The sequence below is a fragment of the Electrophorus electricus genome, chromosome 22 (genome assembly GCF_041902795.1).
Source record: "Electrophorus electricus isolate QZ-2024a chromosome 22, ASM4190279v1, whole genome shotgun sequence".
Classification (NCBI taxonomy): Eukaryota; Metazoa; Chordata; class Actinopteri; order Gymnotiformes; family Gymnotidae; genus Electrophorus; species Electrophorus electricus.
In genome coordinates this window covers 3,653,564-3,675,000 of record NC_137518.1, presented here as the reverse complement: position 1 = coordinate 3,675,000, position 21,437 = coordinate 3,653,564, and the positions used below count along the sequence as shown (strand labels likewise).

The 21,437-nt window shown below is 53.8% G+C and overlaps 1 protein-coding gene across 1 annotated transcript in view; it reads right to left on the bottom strand.

Moving 5' to 3' along the window:
- Positions 1–20,924, bottom strand: part of skib (SKI proto-oncogene b) — a 27,858-nt gene extending 6,934 nt beyond the window's left edge. The window contains exon 1 of the mRNA XM_027003130.3: positions 19,583–20,924. Coding sequence (XP_026858931.2) covers positions 19,583–20,482 — 900 coding nt within the window. The 5' untranslated portion in view covers positions 20,483–20,924. The remainder of the gene's footprint in view (positions 1–19,582) is intronic.
- Between the last annotated feature and the right edge of the window lie 513 nt (positions 20,925–21,437).

Below are 21,437 nucleotides of genomic sequence, written 5' to 3'. Positions count from 1 at the left end.
AGGCAGTGAGTGGCTGTGTGTGAGAGTGTGAATAAGGCTAGAGTACATTTCCTCTGTGTAGTTTGCTTTGGCTGGAGGTGTTGTGGGAACTGAGTGTGGGCGGGTGGAGGTGGGTGGAGGTGCGGGTGGAGGTGGGTGGAGGTGTGGGTGTGGGGGCAGCACACAAAGCTACAGGAATGTGTGTGAAGGCCAAGTCCAGCCTCCTCCTAAAGTGGCCATTCACACACACACACACACACACACACACACACACACACACACACACACACACATTCACTGCTGTACCCTTTCAGCAGCCTATTGTGCCAGGCTGCTTTGAAGACGCGTGACGAAGAAGCACTTCCCAGCAAGCATGTGTGGCAACACGCACGCACACACACACACCCTGAGGGAAGGATAAGATATTTGCATGGGGACAGGAGATGCCACAACACTTCACAGAGCTCCTCCAAGCCCCAGCCCACGGTGGGTGGTAATCTCTCATCCGCACGGACGCCGGCGCACGGTGAGATGAGTGCGGCGCTGGGTAACTAAAAGCAGACACACACACACACACACACCTTCGGGGCAGTGTTCTTGGCTCTGTGGAGGACGCCGTCTCTCACAATAGAGCACGGCTCCAAAAAAGAGGGAGTTAACGACGTTCACTGACGTGGACGGGATGAGGAGGAATGAGGCTGTATGGGAATAAGACCGGAGAGTAGGTTCTCCGAACAACTTGGCTCGTTAGGCGAAAAAGAACTCCGTTAATAGCGGTTGTTAACGGACTGTGTGGCTGTGGCGAGGAGGCTCAGCTGTTCCCTGCCACACGGCGCTAGCCGCTAACGCACAGCCGGGAAGGAGGCAGGACACACGTAACTCTGACGCACGGAACGGAGCTGGCACTCTCCTGGCTTTGATCTCAGTTCAGTGTGAGAAATTTATGTTTCAGTGTTTGTTAGACTTTTGTTTTGTTTTTGTTTTCTTCCTGCAAGCTACGTTTTACAGAGCAAACTAGCCCATGCCTGTCTAGAGAGGTGCAATGCATTATGGGTATGCTTTTTTTTTTTTCTTTTTTTTTTTGTGATGCTACTCAGATATCTTACTTCTGAAACAACTTAAAATAGAAAGAGGGACCAGGAAAAAAGAAATTAAAACCCAAACAGTGTGTGCATGTGTGTGTGTTTCCACTGAAGCCTTCCCTGTAATCTACCATTCAGCTGCAGTTCGCTGGACCCTGTGCGCGTCGTCTCCCCACGCGGAGTGCCTCACACAACCCCCGGCCTAACGGTCCACCTTGTAGCTCTCCGGTGAGAGTGTCCTGACGTGCAACGACAGGACACAACAGAACAAACAAGCGTCCTGTTCCAGGCCTCTTTCCTGTTATCAAAGTCTTGTTTGCAGTGCATAGATGAGAGCCGGTTTCCCCTCCGCCGCGCTGAAGGGCATGCCGCCTTCGCCCGCCAGCTGGGCAGAGACCCTGCTGCACACGGTGTGTGTGTGTATGTGTGTGCGTTATATTAAACTATGCGGTCACCCGGTGACAGCTGGTATGTGCTAAGCTGGTGGGTGTCGTCTGGAAGGGTCCCTGGCTCTGCGCCTTCTGGACAGGGTAGCTGGGGTTCACACTGAAGTCCTCAGGCCAGGCTTCTGGGTTCCTCTCCCGGGAGCCCCGCTGCCATAGTGGGAGGAAATGAACAGGTCTGGCGGGGTCTCCCGGGTGCAGGGGCAGGGGCAGAGCAAACACGAGAGTGTCTGTGTGGCGAGGACAGTCTCGGTGAGTAGCAGCCTAATTGGATTGTGATAATAGTCTTTGGCTTGGTGACTTCGAGCAGAGGGCGATTTTTACGAGCCCTTTACACACACGCGCGCGCGCGCGTGCATACACACACCCACACACACAGGCTTTGGTAACACTCAAACTAAAGGAGTCAAATGAACATGTTGTGCGAAAGTGATTCAGCTCGAGTCTTAATGTCTACCGCTAGCATCTGTCTGCAGCTGCTGTCTAGCAGGGTAATCAACATCTTCAACACACACGCACGCCAGTGTTAGACACATTGCACACGCTAAACACGTTAACGCGTCCCATCAGCGGATCTGTGATCGAAATCTTCAAAACGAGCGCTGGCGTTACACACGTTACACGCTTGACACAATGCTACACACGCGCGCGCGCGCACACTCTCCATGTACTTTCTGCTTCTTTTCCTGTACTGAGAGACAACGGTGCAGGAACAGCTGCAGTGACCCCTGGAGCCCGAGGAGGAGGAGGCCCACGACCTTCGCTGCGTTCTAATCAGGCTGAAAGGCACAGGGCTGTCAGCTGTGCTGGCCCACTGCATGTCACTCTCAGAGCTCCATACGGCCTCTGTAGTGTCTAATAAAACCCCGGTTTTGTTCGCGTCTGAACACCAAGGGCAGGCGAGCTGCTCTGCTGGTCAACGGCTCTTTCTTCTTGGTCTTTGGACTTTTAGTCGACGTTCCCTGAATTGGTTCTTATGGCGTCCGAGGGCCACACGCCCGGGCAGAACAGCTGGAGTTTTTCTCCAGGAGCGTACTTGCTGATCCACACGCACACGTTACACACACACACACACACACACATGCACGGTTCTTAAGAAGCCGTGGTATCATATTGGGTAAGATGTAGAATGAGATTGAAAGGGACACAGTACAATCCCCAAAACAGACAACTGTTCTAACACCTCCCTCTCTCTCTCTCTCTCTCTCTCTCTCTCTCCCTCTCACTCTCTCGTTCTCTGGAGTTGGATACCATCAGGCCTCTGGATGGCTGGCCTGCTCTTTTTTGTGACTGATCGGATCAGCAGATGGCCCTGCAGTTCTCCTCCACAGAGAGCGTGGGCTCGCCGAGCTCCGCCCCCTGTACTGTCCCTGGCCAGCGGGAGTTCCAGCCGAGCCCATCGATGATGATGAGCATGGTGGTCATGACGATGATGGCTGCGGAGGCCTCGCGGCGAACGGCCTGGTGCAGTGTGGGAAAAGTCACACAGAGTTCGGACTGGGCCGAAACGGAGCCTCGGGGTGAAGCTGGCCAATCGGCAGGGCTCTGGGTACGCCGGGGGGGCGGGGTGTTAAGCGCAGTAGACCTCTACCCGCGCACGCTAGCAGGTGGGGCTTTGGCACGGCGGCGAGCCGCAATTGGAGAGTTTCGGTTGCGGCGGGCCAATCGTGCGCACGCCTTCTCTTTTTGTTCTGTCGTTGTTTTGTAGTTTTTCGGAGTCATTGCTCTAGTCAGTATGTGGGGGATGGGGGGTGAAAGAGGAGATGAATGCCAAGGAGAGGGGGAGGGGGGGGGGTGGAGAGAGGCGGAGGGGCTGCTAGTCTCGAGAAAACCTGCACTGAGAGGGTGGGGTCAAGTTAGGGTCAGCATTTATGATCCTGGGGTGATGTCACAGCCCTTGGAGTGTGGGTGATAAACCTGTCCGTCATTTACGGCCCTCCCATCGCCCCTCCCCCTGCCCCGACTGCATCGCAAAAGGCAGTGTGGCGCATCCCCTGGAAGAACGGCACATTGGACACTGAGAGGACACCCTACCCACAATCCCCTGGGGCCCAGCAAGGTACCCTTCAGCAGCGAGGCCATTCTTTGACCTCCGCTGGTTGGCAACGCGTCCACTCGACACTGCTGGTAAACACTGCGAGAGGAGCTTATGGAAAACACCAGTTTCTATGAAACATTCTAACAGGAGTACGGCTCTGGGGGGTGGGCTCTAATTACGGCCCGATCTAGCCAAGGCTGGGAACGTATTTATTTTAACTTTTCTCTGCTTTTTACGCGCAGCCACACTGAAAGGCCAACATTTCCCCAACGTACATCAAAACAAACAGAACTGGGTCTGCAGCGTTGACCCCGGAGGGCCCGACAACAGGAAGCGTCAGAGTACGCGGAGGAACGAGGGATTACGTGTGGCTAAAAGGGGAGACAGAACCACCCGGGGGGGGGTTGGGTGCACGCAGGGCCCAGTGATGGATCACTTTTCCATAACACTTGCAGGCATCTGAGGTTATTAGCACAGAGGCAAGAGTTGGACACGGAGTCTCTGAATGGAAAGCGAAAGTTTTTTTTGGAAAATCCCCTCTTTGTGCTTTCACGTTTTTCCGTTTTTGCGCGACGGGAACGCTTCCGTGATGCAGGCGATTACAAAAAAAAAAACGCCTCAGCGGCATTCAAAAGGGATGCGTGTTCTTCTGGAACAGCGAATTAAAAGGCGGGAAAGGCTCGCAGCACTTCCTGTTCATAAAATGAGAACCTCGGATCATTTCTGTGGCGCTGATAACGGGCAGAGGCTGCCTGACCGTGCGCCAAACCTAGCAGGACGTTTTTAAAAACCGCATCAGATGGAGGGTGTGACACATTATTTCATTCACTCCGTGTGCCGTCTGCCTCCTGACCCTGGGAGTTCCTGGAATCGTCTTTTTCCTGGACCGATTTACGGCGCTCTTCTGAAATTGAAGGGGCCAGTGTTTTTCTCCATAGCAACCACATAACAGTGTGAGCACAGCTAAGCTCTGACTCAACAAACAAAACTCAACAAAACACCAAAATTTGCTGCGCACTGCATGCCAGGGTTTTCCCCAGGCTCGACCCCCTCCCTGCAGCCGTTCTGCGGCAGACGTTACCCCGGTCCGGGGTCCGGGGCCTGGTGTCCGGGCCCGGTCTCTTAAATGTCTCTCTGCAGCTGCCTTCTGTTAAGCCAGCGCCCATACGTAATCAGCCACTACAGCATCTGTGAAATCACTCACCAGCCTTCGCCATTGTCTATGAAGGGCAGCACTGCAACCGAGACTCAGACCGGTTGCCCCAAAGGCGACTCTGAGAGTGCCCTACAGGCAAGACTCTGCGGGTGACCTACAGAAAGGACTCTGAGAGTGCCCTACAGGTGGGACTCTCAGAGTGCCCTACAGGCAAGACTCTGAGGGTGCCCTACAGAAAGGACTCTGAGAGTGCCCCACAGGTGGGACTCTCAGAGTGCCCTACAGGCAAGACAGCACTGCCAGCCACTAGAGGAGAGAAGCTGGCCCAATAACAACCCACGGCTGAAGCACAGGAGAGAACAGAGCGTGCTGGCCAGTGTGTTACATAAACGTCTCCTGAGTGTGTGTGTGTGTGTGTGTGTGTGTGTGTGCGTGTGTGTGTGTGTGTGTGTGAGCTGTGAGGAGGCCTTGCTCTGTGTGTTAATGAGTTCAGAGAGACCGAGGCAGAGGGATTAGGGTCTGACGCCCCTGCTGTTGACATGGTGTTAGCGTGTAATCCACTAGCTTCCTCCAGCTCCAAACCCACACTTCTCCGCCCGATCATCCGCCTGTCCCTCCACCCATATCCGTGCCACAGCCTCCATTAACACCAGCGTCCACCTGGGATGCTGGGAAGAACTGAAAGTGCCTGTTTGAAATGGAGTGATTCATACAGATTGACTTGTACACACTTCACGTTGAACAACGTTTGGCTTTGTGAATTTGGCCTGGGAACTGAAGTTAAAAATAAACGCAGATTATCACTCAATTGGTTGTATGCAGTGTTACTGTATAAGGCCATGAAGCCATTCTAGCCAATACACACACACTCACGCATGCATACAGAGACACACGTTAACACAAACGCAGATTAACACAAACACGCACACACTTACGTATGCAGGCTCACGCAGACAGACAGATGGACAGACAGACAGACAGACACACACACACACACTTATACACGCAGACTAATGCAGACAGACAGACACACAAATTAATACAAACACACACATACACTTACGCACGCAGACTATTGCAGACAGACAGACAAACACACACGCACAGAAATTAATACAAATACACACACACACACACACACGCATGCAGACAGACACATAAATACACACACACACACACACTTACACATGCACAAACAGACAACCAATGAGAGGGAATGAGAGCAGCACAGGGTGAACACACACGGCCGTTCAGCAGGAGGGGAGGGAGGCCCTGCACAGGAACTCAATAATAACTTTCAGCAGTCTAGCCAGGAGGCTGGAGGGTCAGACTTCGGCTGTTCCATCCTCTTGCCTGTCCTCCCTCCCTGGGCCCCGGCTCCTCCCACTGCCTCAGTCTGTGTCTGCGTCTCCGAAGAGCTAATGCATTCTACAGACAGCCCCGCTCTCTTAAAGAAACACACACCACATTTTTCTCTCCTGAACCACAGCCGTTGATGCAACCGCTACCTCGGGACACATCGTTATTTTCGCCCTTTACCCCTCCGTTCTCGGACCAGTCGAGAGGCTGTGACATGACACAGGCAGAGAGGGAGTGACAGACAGCTGAAAATATGTTAAGAGCTCCCCAGTAAACGGCTCGATGGCGGCTTCTCCCAAACGTGCCTTTGATGTGCGCCACGGCGACCGGGAGAGGCGCTCGTCAAGTGCACTCGGAGGTCGCGGCCATGGAAACGCGCCCCAGGTCATTATCATGATAATTATCGGCGTGCTCCGGCGAGCGGGGCTAGAGTGCTCGCCGCGTTCCAGCTCGTAACGCCAAAGCGTTACGGCCATCCGAGAGGGGCACGCAACGGCGAGGAATCTAGCCGCCCTCTCTGATAGAGAAGGCCGCGCTCGGGAACCGGCGGGCTCAGGCCAAGCCCTGCCTGGGCTCCCCCGTCTCCGCCGGCCGCGTGTCCCCGTATCCTGCACGACGGCTGCGGCCCCGAATAAGCGCGGCGAATCGGGAATGGATGAGGAGGCAGAGGGAAAAAAACCTCCGATAATGAAAGTCTCACTTTCCTGCAGTAGGCAACTAAGGATTTGGACAGATTTAACCGCAAATCTCTAACGCGACGTCTAGCATCCGAGCGGAGAGACAGCGTGGAGCCGGCCTCTCCAGCTAAGTAGAGCAGTATACCACAGTGAGGAAATAATTAAAAATTTAATGGGTTTGAGTGACACAGAAACCTTCAAGGGCGTGCCTGCCAAACACAGTTTTCTCTTTCTTTCTTTTCTTTTTTTTTTTTACATTTTTTCATTCCTCCGGCTTCACTGTTTTGTTTTTTTTTGTTTTTTTTCCCCCTCCCCCACACAGCCGGCGCAGTGTGGGGGCGGGGTGAGGTTGGGGTGCGGTGGCAGCTGGAATCTCAGACGGTCCAGAGGGAAACCGGGGAGAGAAGCAAAGAACCGGCAAACGCGGTGGGAAGGCCGTGGCCGCTCCCGGACAAATCGCGTGACTGAACGTCGGCGCGGTGAGTCTCGTCCCGTCGGTCGTGCCCTCCAGCTGCCGTCTAAGACGGCGCTCGAGGAGTTAATGCGGGCTGAGGCTGGAACCGCGGAAATCAAGGTCTGGGGATTTTTTTAAATTTTTTTTTTCCTGAAGGAATCTGGGCTTGATCAGACTTGAAGACGTCGAACAGAGGCGGCAGCGCAGAGATAAGACTGTGGGGCAGACGCGGAGGTGAGGAAGTGGAGCATTAACCTCCAAAAAACCTGCGTCTGCATGTTCTCCCAACCGCATGGAGGGCTGCTTCTAATTGGCCCAGACTTCAAAAGTCACACGGCGGCTGTTCAAGAGCGCCGACGTTTATCGGGAAATATCCTTTGGGCTTTAATCCCAATCCGTGCTGCAGATAAATAAGAATCCTTACGTAATTCCCCTTTCGTAATCCTAATTTTCTCGCCTCGGAGATCGTTGGGTTTCTTTGAAGTGAACAGTTGACACGCGCGATGACGCACGGCTACACAGAACTGGTCCGCTTAGTCACGCCTGAGCCAGAACTCTGCGCCATCTGTGTGACTCACGTCTGGTGTGGTGCCCTGGTCCGCAGGACTGCGTCCGTGGCTGCGCGCTAGTCCTGACGGTTTACGGAGCCGGAGAGGCGTGGGGGGGTCAGAGAGGCAATGAACTTCTGACCCATGATGTAGTGGGGCGGTATGAAAGGAAGTCTGGCAGCATAGGGGGCATACAGAGGGCATCTTTGAGCCTGTGTCCGAAACCCCCACAACCCGTCTTGGCCCTAGAGGCCGTAAAAGCCACAGTAAAACCCAAACTTTCGAAGTCTTTTATAGCAGCCAGATGGTGGGGTGGCAGGCGGGGGCGTGTGGGTGGGTGGGTGGCTTTTTTGTGGGATTCTAGTGCTCCGGCACCTCTGCATAGGCCTCCCGCACCAGTAAAACCAGTTGACCAAGGCTACATAAAGCCAACACTCACAAAAAGACCCCGACGAGCAAAACACAAAAACGGCCTCCGAGCAAAGGCCAGGGGTGGGGCCAGCGAGGGCCTACAGAACAGGGGCGGGGCCAGCGAGGGCCTACAGAACAGGGGCGGGGCCAGCGAGGGCCTACAGAACAGGGTCGTCGCCCCCAATGTCCTCGCAGGGGCAACATAATGAAAGAAACAAAGAAATAAACAAATAAAAGACCAGAAAGATTTATGTGCCGCACATTACAAAAAAAGACTAAAATGTAAAACAACCACCACAAAGTGCAGATTACCACCAGCTATTAGGAGATTACAGGAAGAGCCGAACGCTCTCAATGAGACCAGTATGGCACGAAGGTTGAGAGTCTTGTCTAGGTGAACACTGCGTCACTGGAATTCCTACAGTCGTGTGTGCTGCTTGCCTTATTCATGTGAGGTCATGCAAATTCTGGTTTGTTTGTTTTTTTTTTTGTGAATGAATTCTTTACAAAATGAAAACCTCCAGCTATCCCATTTCAGTCTACAGGGATAGTTTCCACAAAGAAAATGAATATGGTACACACACACGTACGCATACGCGCGCACACACACACACACACACACACACACACACACACACACACACACACACACACACACAACACCTGTAACAGTAGACTGAGGAAAACTGAAACGAGTCCACTCATCCTGTTTTCCAAAAGAATAAACAAGGAAGCTCAGTTGTATGATTCCTGCTGGAGAAAAAGCCATCCAAGCGGATGGTCTCCAATCCCAATCCAAGCGGATGGTCTCCAATCCCAATCCAAGCGGTTGGTCAACCAAACCCAATCTGTCAGCTGCCATTATCTTTAGCTTCGCCGTCCTATGTGACCCGGGCCCTGGCCAGAGCGAGGTTCAAAGGGCAACCCCGCCACAATAAAAGTACGGATCAATCAATGTATCCTGCTACGCACTTATCAATTTGAGAGCCTGGCCGCTCCTCCCTAGAGTCCTCCCACCTCACCCGTCGGTCATTTACCCCCACCACTGACCAGAGCCCACCATGTCATTTACGTCGCGCAATTCAACCTGACCTCACTGCGACCCTTCCGGAGGCCCCCGGTGACTGGACGGGTGTCAAGGCTGGGGATTGGTGGCTCGAGGAAGTCAGTTGGTCCCTCAGAGCCGAATCCCAGAGTCCTCCATCCCTGCCTCCCCTTGTACGTGAACGCATTGCTCGGACTTCCCGGTTTTAGTGTGCATTTCTATGGTTACCAGTGGCCATGTGCCAAAGACAGGATGGCTTTTTCCTTTCCAAAGGCTGCACCTGTACAAGTCGAATTAAAGCACAGCCAAGCCACCTTGAACCAGCGTCACATTTTGCTTATTTGGCTTCTGCCGGTCTGTGCCATTATTCGCGAGTATTTAAAATGGAGGGAGATGGATGTGTGTGTGTGTGTGTGTGTGTGTGTGTGTGTGTGTGTGTTGGGGGGGTTGTTCCTAAATGTGCTCTCTCTTTCTTGAGCAGAAAGGACAAATGCATGTTCAGCAGGTTTTCACCAGCCAAAGTATGAACAGAGTAAGACAAACAGATGAAAAAGGGGAGAGAGAGAGAGAGAGAGAGAGGGAGGGGGAGAGCGAGAGAGAGAGAGGAGAGAGAGAGAGAGAGAGAGAGGGAGGGAGAGAGAGAGGAGAGAGAGAGAGAGAGAGGGAGGGAGAGAGACAGATTGAGTGCAGTAAGGTGGAGCAGGAGGAGGTTGGCTCTGCTCCGTGTGCTCCATCCTCTGTGCAGTAAGCTCTGTCATGGCGACAGCGGTGAGGATTTCAGAACGACGCCTCTTTGGCTCAAGGTCCAAAAATTCGACAGGGAGGCTGTTTGCATTCCAGGAAACTTCTACCGCTCGGAGAGGCTGCAGTGCTCGATTTCCGCGCTGAATGCGAGCGTCTGCGTGGGCACCGCCGTCCCGTCTCCGGTGGCGTGGTGGATCCCGGGCCTGTCAGGTCGCGACCGACCTTGAGCCGAGCGCTAAAGACGCAGCCCTGGCATCTGCGTCGACGGCGCTGCGCCTCGCTTGTCAAATCCTTGTGCTCACGTTTAGCGAACTATTGCATAACTGTATTTTCACAGAATTGTCTCGTCAGTGGTTATGCTGGAGTGAGACAAGCATAGTCTTGTCGCACACGGTGACAAAACAGTAAAAAAAACAACAACCCCCCCCCCAAAAAAACAAGCAATCCACCCACCGTAGCACGACACCCGCGCTCCTATGACGACCGTGCCCGTGACAACCACGCCCACGATTCCCCCTGACACACACACACACACACACACACACACACACTCTTTCATATGGTTTCTGTTCTACCCATCGGAGGAAAATGACCTCAGTACCATAAAAGTAGAGGAGGACTGCACACCAGATGTGAGCAGGAAAGAAGAGAGGAAGGAGGAGAATGAGAGTGGAGGAGAGAAAGAGAAGGAACACAGCAGACACACACACACACACACACACACACACACACACACACACACACACACTCGCCTGAAGAATTTACTGCCAGCCCCTGAGGAGGCCTGTGATTAAAGGTTCAAGTGGAGTTCCTGAGCTCTCCGGGCTGACTGAGCCGAGCCCCACCAGACCTGGCAAGCCAGACGGAGAGAAGGAAGACAGGAAGAGAGAGAGAGAGAGAGAGAGAGAGAGAGAGAGAAACAAAGTTTCTCATCCGAGCTCCTCCTCTCCAACCCTTCCTCTCCAACCCCCCGTGCCCCAGCAAGCACATGCCAGTCTCACTCCCCACTTCAGTGCACCTGCCCAACACACAAAGGCCCACTTCCTGCAGGCCCAGCACGGCCTCCCCGCCGTGGGGCCGACGAGGACGCAGGCTGCATGACCGCAGGACGGACCTCTCTGCACAGACAGGGCGCCCCTCCACCCCACTGGACGCAGCCCGCACTGGCTGGGCCGTAAGTCGCACTTTCGCATTCCAATCACATCTACCCGGGGCTGTTTTTATCCCGGCGTTCCGACAATGTGCAATTACATAAGAGGCCGCTGCCATCTCCGTTTTTGACTGCCGATGTTCGCCGGGCAGACCCTCGAAACGTACCAGTCTAAGATCCGGGTTTACGACACACACACAGATCCATCACTTCCGAGGGGAGAGACAAGGGGCGGGATCAGCTGACAGGGGGCGGGATCAGCAGACACCCCCCCCCCCCCCCCCAGCACTGGGGTTTGCTGCACGGCTCTGTAACCTCCACTCCGGCTTCTGCTCCGAGCTCTCGGCCACCCCGCCTGGAAAATCTCCTGCACTTGACATTTCAAGCGCCGCCCCCTATCGAAATGTGCAGCGATGGACAGATGGGGAGGATAGAAGCGCAGTGAGGAGGTGTGGCCACAGTGTCAATCAAACTTGCTTCGGTTCTGTGATTGCAGGTGAGCCAAAGGACGGGAAACCAGTGAATGTGTGAGGATACGCCGAAAGCGTCTTGGTTAAGGGAGGCGGTAAGATAGCTGCTAGCCGAGGTGAGGCAGCCGTTAGCGGAGATGAGGTAGCCACTAGCCAAGGTGAGGCAGCCGTTAGCGGAGATGAGGTAGCCACTAGCCAAGGTGAGGCAGCCGTTAGCGGAGATGAGGTAGCCGTTAGCGGAGATGAGGTAGCCGCTAGTAGTTCCCATCTTAACATATGGGGCTAATGATGGTGGGCTCATTCAGACAGAGGGGGCGGCGCTTTGTTGGCACTCTGTTTCAGGCCTGTCCTGCCCCGCCCCCTGCCCCTTGCCCCGCCCCGCCTTCTGCCATGCTCGCCCTACTGGAGTCTGCGGTCACTGGAGCACTTTAAATAAACGCAGACACCCTTCACAGGCCTGCTGTCATGTTGCCCCAGGGAGAGAGAGGGATGGAGAGAGAGAGCGAGAGAGAGAGAGGGAGAGAGAGAAGGAGAGAGGGAAGGAAGAAGAAAGAAAAAGAGGGTGAGAGACCAATGGAGAGGAAGGAAAATAGTGGGAGGAAGAAAGGGAAAGGTGGAGAAAGGTGAAGCCCTAGTACCGCTACAACACACCTACAGCTACAACACACCTACAGCTACAGCTACACCTACACCTACAGCTACAACACACCTACAGCTACAGCTACACCTACAGCACACCTACACCTACAGCTACAACACACCTACAGCTACAACACACCTACAGCTACAGCTACACCTACAGCTACAACACACCTACAGCTACAGCTACACCTACAGCTACAGCACACCTACACCTACAGCTACAACACACCTACAGCTACAACACACCTACAGCTACAGCTACAGCTACAACACACCTACAGCTACAACACACCTACAGCTACAGCTACACCTACATCTATAACACACCTACAGCTACAGCTACACCTACAGCTACAACACACCTACAGCTACAGCTACACCTACAGCTACAACACACCTACAGCTACAACACACCTACAGCTACAGCTACACCTACAGCTACAACACACCTACAGCTACAGCTACACCTACAGCTACAACACACCTACACCTACAACACACCTACAGCTACAGCTACACCTACATCTATAACACACCTACAGCTACAACACACCTACAGCTACAACACACCTACAGCTACAGCTACACCTACAGCTACAACACACCTACAGCTACAGCTACAACACACCTACAGCTACAACACACCTACAGCTACAGCTACACCTACAGCTACAACACACCTACAGCTACAGCTACACCTACAGCTACAACACACCTACAGCTACACCTACAACACACCTACAGCTACAGCTACACCTACATCTATAACACACCTACAGCTACAGCTACACCTACAACACACCTACAGCTACAGCTACACCTACATCTATAACACACCTACAGCTACAGCTACACCTACAACACACCTACAACTACAGCTACAACACACCTACAGCTACAGCTACATCTACAACACACCTACAGGTACAGCTACAGCTACACCTACAGCTACATCTACAACACACCTACAGGTACAGCTACAGCTACACCTACAGCTACAAGACACCTACAGCTACACCTACAGCTAGTTATACCTACAGCTACAACACACCTACAGCTACACCTACAGCTACAACACACCTACAACACACCTACAGCTACACCTACAGCTACAACACACCTACAGCTAGTTATACCTACAGCTCCAACACACCTACAGCTACAGCTACAATACACCTACAGCTCCAACACACCTACAGCTACAGCTACACCTACAGCTACAACACACCTACAGCTACAGCTACAGCTAAAACACGCCTACACCTACAGCTCCAACACACCTACAGCTACACATACACCCGTGGGCATAACTTTGCATATTCAACTCAGCTTCACTGGGACTGAGAGGAAGAGTTCCAAGCCTAAAGGCATTGAACAACACAAGATGTATCAGCGCTATGGTATAAAATGTATTTGTAGCACAATTGTTTCCTAGTTCTTTTTTTTATTTCACAAAATATGAGTTGTGCTGCACTTATTGTCTTGGCTTTTGTGACAAAGTATAAGCATGAACATTTTCTGAACCATTAGGAACATAATATGCTTGTTTATATATATATAAACAAGCATATTACTAGCAATTATTAATAAATTATTATTGATTAAATGATGTAAAAATGTTCATATTTATGAAGTAAAATATTTTAAGAAACCAGTGGAGACAAAATCAGCCATTTCAGGAAGTGGTGGAGACATGTGCCCAGCTCCGCCCGCGTACATATGACTGTGCTTACAACTACACCTACAGATACACTAACTACAGCTACACCTACAGCTAACTACAGCTATGACTACAGCTACACTTACAACTACAGCTACAATTTCAGATACACTTACAACTACAGCTACATCTACACCTAAACTTACAACTACAGCTACATCTACACCTAAACTTACAACTACAACTACAGGTACACCTACAGCTACAGTCGGAGCCTGCCAGCACCTCAATGCCTGCCCCTCCCTTCAAAAGCAGAGAGATTAGGCGAATTTGAGAGATTAAAGAGACAGAAGACAAGGAAGCAAGAGAGAGAGAGAGAGAGGGAGGGAAAGAGAGAGAGAGAGAGAGATGAGTAACTGGGGATGACAGCAGTATAACGACATGGCTGTGCGAAGCTCCTTCCTCTGAGGCCTGGTGGGAGGAGCCATGACGGAGGGGAGAAGCACCTCCTACAGACGTGGGCGGAGGGAACAGAGCCTGGTGGAGGCGTGTAGCTCTCCACCGCCACGGCAGACGGCTCGGGTTTGGGGGCCGTCGGGGCGCATCAGAGTCACGTCAGCTAAATCAGAGCAGACTCCCAAAATGCAGTTGTTTTTAATATCTGCGTTTATTAAGCTTTCTTTATTAAGTTATTATTATCTTCCAGGTCTGTAATTTTTTCCCCCCTCGTTTTAACTGCAATATTCTCTTGCACTTTATTGGTCGGTTTCTCTGTTGTATGTTCATCTGTTTCAGTTCTTCTTATTTTTTTTAATTACCATTTAATTATTTTTAGAAATATATAGGATATATTAATAAAGAAAGTTCATTATTATTATTGTTGTTAATATATTTTGCTACTCGTGCTTTTCCTGGGATTCATCATGTACAGAGTACAGAAAGATAACACGGCATAAAAGCAGAGGAGAAAAAGAATTTAATGCGATAAGCACGGTGCCCCTTCATGCGCCATTCTCTCGCTCCTCACTGAAAAGGGCGCAGGGGCCCCTGACAGTGACAGAGAACAGAGGCCCCTGGTCTGAGGGCGGCTCCCGGCTCCCGGAACGGCCATTTTGCCGAGTGAACCCTGAAACGGCGTGTTGTGCTGGAAAATGGAGGGGGCCCTCGTCGGCAGTGTGGAGGCTGGAGAAGTGAATCAGCCTCTCTGGAAAAATCGGAACGCCGAGCGCCTCGCCTCGGCAGCGCATGAAAACCTCAATCTCCGCACCACCCAGAGCTCTTGATCCGAGAGAGGGAGAGAGAGACGGAGAGAGAGAGGGAGAGAAACCCGTTTCACTGAGAGAGCTCTCTTATGTGTAAGCAAATGGAGGCTGTGGATCAGGTCATACTGACATCATATTTGCTGCAGTTTCGCAGGGCCTTGGCCAGAGACACACTCTTCCCCAGTAACACAATCACCAAGAGTGTAGAGGAGGCCAGGAAGCCTACAGATGACTGTGGCAGAGAGTTAAGTGTGTGTGTGCGCGCCTGTGTGTGTGTGTGTGTTAGTGAGACAGTATGTGTCAGTGTGTGTGTGACAGAGCAGAGGCAAGAGACAGGGAGGGAAAAGGAGAGAGAGAGAGAGAGCAGTGGAGGGAGGGAGAGAGTGGTAGAGAGCTAGAGAGAGAGAAAAAGCAAGTCAGAGAGAAGGAGAGAGAGAAAGAGAGAGAGAGAGAGAGAGAGGAGCACGAGGGAGAAGGAGGGAGAGAGTTGGCACGCTCCCCTCAGCCCACCAGCCAGGAAGCATCGAGTTCTTATTTAGCACAGGAAGATCAGCTTTGCTTAGCAACTACACAGCCTCTCCAATCACAGAAGTTTTGTGGCTAACGCAGCCTGGGTGGGGCTAAGGCAGTCTGGGCGGGGCAAATGCGGTGTGGGCGGGGTTAAGATCGCCCGGGCGTGGCTAGCGCTGCCGAGGAGTGAACAAGAGGCCAAGATCGCTCGCAAAACAAACTCACTCCAGGAGAAAGAGAGAGAGAGGCTAAACACTTGAGTATGCGGAAAGCTGCACACCGAATTTCACATACAGCCTTCCGCTCAAATCACGACACTACACTTTGCTTCACGGCTCGAAGGCCAAATCTCAGACGATTGCGCGTCCGCTTGTTCTCGTGTAAAGGCCATCGCTAGCAGTCAGCGTCCAGCATTTACCACGGAGCCGCAGCTGAGATTCACCAGCTAAATCCCCACGCTAGCTTTGGGGGCGGCTCTAGAGCAACAGGCCCGCTGGTCAGGTGACGTCCCCGGGCGTCGCCCCCGGCGTTTATCCGTCAGCGGAAACGGCGATCCAGGAACCCAGGAGTATCAGGCTGGTAGGAGGTTCCACCAAGAAAAGGAGCAGCGTGTGGGTGAGCCCTCCGCGTGGGAACGGAGCTTCGGAGAGCCGCCGGACGGTCTTGAATCCTGGCAGGGTTAAAAAATACATAAATTTGAAATCTTCGCGCCCTCCAGCGTGCTGGGTGGAGAGTGGGCAGGGATAAAGAGGCGACGTGTCTGAACGAGGAGCAGCGCGGAGGCTCGGGACTCATCGGCTTCTGCGCTGTAAAAGTTGCACCCCACACCACAGCGGACTCGCGCCTCCTCCAGCGGATTAGCATGCAGGGGGTGGTATGGGGGCGGGGGAGGGGCTTATGGCTGCAGCTGCCCACTTCAGACCTTCCGCTCGCTCCGAGAGGCAGATGGGCTGTGGTATTCATCGCAGAGTCGATGATCACGGTCCACCGCAGGCCTGCTCGTGGAGATTGATCATTAAAAAAAAAAAACATAAAAACAACGACGACGATGCAGCCATCGTAGCACCATCTGTTCCCACGGAGCAGTGGCCGGTGCCGCTCCGAGCCCGGTCTGTGCCGACGTGCGCTCGCACGCTTTGCACCTGCACCTCGCAACCAATGTATGGAGAAGAATGAACGTCCAGAGTTTTAAGAGTTTTGCACACCTGCAGGCTGAACCGTCAAAAGCCTGCAGTGGACACACAGACACAGGAGGGAGAGAAAGCTGACGTTGAAGGCGGAGGGCCACCGGACGGGAGACAAAGGAGGTGTCAGGCCATCACCCCAACCTCAGGCAGCAGAGAGCTCCAGCTGACGCCCTTTAAACAAGGGGTCAGGCAGCGGAGAATAGAGGGCGCGACCTTTGAGAGAGGTCGCCGCCACCCCCACCCGCCCCCACCCGCCAGGGCAGGGGTGGGAACGTCTCTGGGGAGCCGTCGCTCCCGTCGAACAGCGGCACCGGAGCTCAGCTGTTCCGGCGTCCCAGCCTGTCGCTCCGGCACTACACTGGGCATTACACATGCAGACTGGCACGCACGGAGCCAACCCCCCCCATGCCAACCTCCATACAGCCATTCATTACGGCTCTTGCCACCGGCCCCCGGACGGGGCCCTCGGGCTCAGTCTGGATACGGACGTGATGGAGGGAGGGTGCGCGGAGAACAAAGGGCTCCGTTTAAGAGCTCTTCTCGGAGCGCCGCAGCCACCGGGGTCTGACCTCTCTCCGAGCGGGGCCCCGCGGAACAGACGCAGGACGAATCCTGCACAGATTGTGCTGAGGCACGTCAGTCCTGGAAATACCAACACTGCATCGCAAAATGCAAATGAAGGCTCTAACAAATCGCAGGATTTTTTGTTGTTGTTTTGCTTTTTGCCGGCTGCAAACATCTCAGATGTTTTGCGCGCGTGTGTTCTGAGGGTGTCTTGACAACAAACGGCGGCAATTTTGGGCAACGCCGCGCTGCCACGGTGTGTTTTAATACAAGGTAGGACATACTGTAGCAGAAAGCACAACAGTGTGTCCTTGGCTGGTGTGTTCTGCCCTCCATGCTCCTGTACCGCAGGGCCGCACACACGTCCGTGCGCGGGGAGAGCGTCTGGGTCACTGCCAGCCTTCTGCACTGACTTCTGCGGTCTTGGCCCTGGTTTAAAAATGGCCGTCCGTGCTTTGTTACTTATTTATTTGCCTTTTTTCTCTCTTTTATCAGACAGCCATCTGTCCGGCGGGGTAACGGGGGTGGGGGGGGGAGCCGCGCGATTGGTCGGCCGCTCTGAAAAGGGGTGAAGGGTGGGGTCACCGGCTTTGCATAGGGGTCACACATCACTGCCCCTGGACTACACGGGCTGAATCCCCAGTGGACAGAGCCGGGCGTTCCCCGATGAGCGTCAGGCCGGGAGAAGCCGGCAGACAGATCTGAGCGGATCTGAGGCTGAGCGCCTCCTGCCCGACCGCAGACTCGCAGACACAGGGAGAGCTGGGTATTGGGTTACAGCTACACCAAGGGGCTGTCGCTTACAAGAAGCTCTGGGTGGAAGAAGCACGCACACAAAAACAGTCTGGACGACAGAAATAAATGTAGAATAAATCAAAATCCTTTCATTAGGAAATCCCAAACCCTTGTGTGTGTGTGGTGATCGTAAAAGCCCACCGTGGCGGGCGGAGCGTGGTAACCCTCAGCCGCTGTTTCCTGACTAAGAAGAGCTGAGCGCAGATGCATAGCTGCCCCTGCACACCCGCCCCCGGGGGACTCGGCCGCGCCGGTAACTGGGACGCAGCTGATGATGCGCAGAGGACGCGGCGCCCGAGACGTCTCCGCGAGGACGCCCGGTGGGCTTGTGGGGAATTCGCACGTGTCTCTCGGAGATGAGGGGTGCTCATCGCCGACGGTACGTGAGCCAGGTTTTCTGAATCGCACTGAAAACGGAGGCGTCCGTGGTCCTCCGAGTAGTGCGGCAAGGGTTAGTGAAGGGCACGCGATGAGAGAAGTGGGGCAGACTCCTCCTCCTCCTCCTCCTCCTCCTCCAGGAGTAAATGATCATTAAAAATACATGACATTGCATTTCTGAAATGTGTCACGTCTCTCACATTTCTCACAGTAGTCAAACTGCATTTGCCCCTAACCAGCCATGCTGAGCCTGCTTGAGTAACACCATGGCAACACACACACACACACACACACACACACACACACACACACACACACACGTGCGTAGCTCCGGTAATGCAAGTCGCCCTGAGCAGCTGTTGTATGGAGGCACAGCCAACTCTGCTGCTCACACACAGGGACACCCCCAGGCCAACAGTGACCCCAAACACCACTGCTTTTGGGGGATGACCTTTAACCCCCCCCCCCCCACACACACACACACACACACACCAAATACAGCACCCTGCTCTCACAATCCCCCCGGGAGCTCTCTACTGGCTCACACCAGCCTCCCCAACACCAGTTCCCATAATGCACATCTCCACACATCCATTTGTCATATGCAGATGCCCTTGAGTGTGAGGACAGGCGAGGGTGAGTGCACTCCTGCTTAGCTGGAGGCAGGACACAATAGAACCGGCATCCCAGTATCACGCCATTATTTCATGTGGACGGTTGGGTGCAAAACAAATGCGCAGGAAAACACATCAGAAACTGATACGGAGCATCATAACATGTGTACAAACGCGTAGTAAGGCTCGTGCTGGTGTGACGCACGTCTGTAAGCGCAACTCGCTCGCTCACGCGGAGTTCAAAGCACACAAAAAGTAGTGCGATAAAACCACTCAAATCATCCAGGCTGGGTCAGCAGAGTTTAGCCAGCGGTGCATGAGATGCAAGACTGCAGAGTCTCAGTGCGGGACGGACGGTTTGGATCTTTACCGAGAGCTAACACGCACGGGTATGAACCAAACGCACGAACCTACCCTGAAAGACGCATTCTTGCGTTTGTTCCCGAGGTCAAATTTCCCCTTTAATTCACCGAGCAGTTGCTGGAGTCGCGCTTTCTCCTCTTTCTCGGTATAGTCCTGATCCAAAAGAATATAAGCTCTCCAGTTGGAGGAGTCGAAGCCCCAGTGACACGTCCTATTCTCCAGCCGCTTGTGGCTATGGACCACGAACTTCTGCGTGGGGAACAGTAACCTGCAGTCCAGGCACTGGATGCACGCCGCCCCGGGACTGGCGTACAGCTCCGGCACGAACAGGCCCTTGCACCGTCCGAAGCACTCGTGGTAGACCCTGAAGCTTCCTCCCGCGCGCTCCGGGTCCACCGGACCCGACGCGTCTTTGTCGGAGCGCGGCGGGAACGTGCCGCCGTGGACGAGGGCGTTGCACAGGCGCTCCGCGTCCGTCTGCGTGATGAGTCCGCACGAGGGTGCCGAGAAGGGCAGGACACCCATCACTTTGAGGATCTCGAGCTGGTCCGCCGTGCACCTGGAGCAGTAGATGTGCAGGTCGTCGCACACGGAGTTGATCTGCTGCAGGGAGAAGTCTCGCAGCACGCTGTTGAGGATCTGCGGCAGGCACAGCCGCTTCTCGCCGCCCACCACGAAGCACGAGATGGTTTCGCGCTCCAGGACCGTCTCGCACCTTTCGGTGGAGCGGTCGGAGGGGATGAACAGCGGCCCGGGCATGGCCGGGGGCGTCTGCGCGGGCAGGGTCGGGATCCCGTCGACGCTTTTGCCGTCTTTCTTGAAGGGCAGGTCGTGCTGCCAGCGCGCCGAGAACGCCGCCGGTCCGCCGAGAGAGCGCATGGAGCTCAAATGAAACTGCTTCAGAGTTTGCTGAAGTCCCGCGTGAGGCTGGAAGCCCGCGGCCGCCTCCATGTTTATTAAAAGCCCTTTCGACCTAAAGGATCTCCGATTTCTGCGATGGAATCGAAAGGGTTTTTTTTTGTTTCTTGGGTTTTTTTTGTTTGTTTGTTTGTTTTTAAAACGCGAATCTCAAAACATTCACAAAAGTACGGCGTAGTTGGTCTCCATGTCACTTCTTCGACACGCGATTGGCGCCGCGCGGTGCTTTTCTCAGCGAAGGCTTCATGGCAAAAATGAGAAAGTAGCCTCGCGCACCGAAACCGAGTAAGCTCGAGCCCACCAGGAAAAGCTCCCCGAGCCTTCGGACGAGGAGAAGAAACACCGCGGAGCGTGCCGCGACCCGCGCGCGTCTGAGCGTGCGTGTACCTGGTGTGAGTCCCGTCTGCACAGTGGAAGTGTGTCTCTCCGTCTGCCCACCCCGCGTCTCTCTCTCTCTCTCTCTCTCTCTCTCTCTCTCTCTCTCTCTCTCTCCCTCCCTCCCTCTCTCTCTCTGTCTGTCTCTCTCTCTCTCTCTCTCTCTCTCTCTCTCTGTCTGTCTCTTTCTCTCTCTGTCTGTCTGCTTCTCTCTCTCTCTCGCTCTCTCTCTCACTCAGTCTCTCTCTCTCTCTCTCTCTCTCTCTCTCTCTCTCTCTCTCTCTCTCTGTGTGTGTTTGTTTGTGTCTGGTTCAGTCATTGAATCCCAGCCAAGAATGTGACTGACTCCTCGGGCTGGCTGTTCCGTGAACAGTTGTCACCCCCCCCCCGCTAACCATAGCAGCTGCAAAAGCAGTAAGAGGCGCGAGCCCGGCATACAGCTCCTCGAGTCCTCCGCTTCTTCCCGAGACCCTGGCGCGCGCAGAAGGGGCGGGGTTTCGTAATGGAAACGCACGCTCAGACCTCAGCCCGGGCGCTGCAGCTGTCTGGACCAGAGACGTGCACTTGCACAAAACGGGTCACATTGTTGAACTGTAGAAACATGCAAAAATAA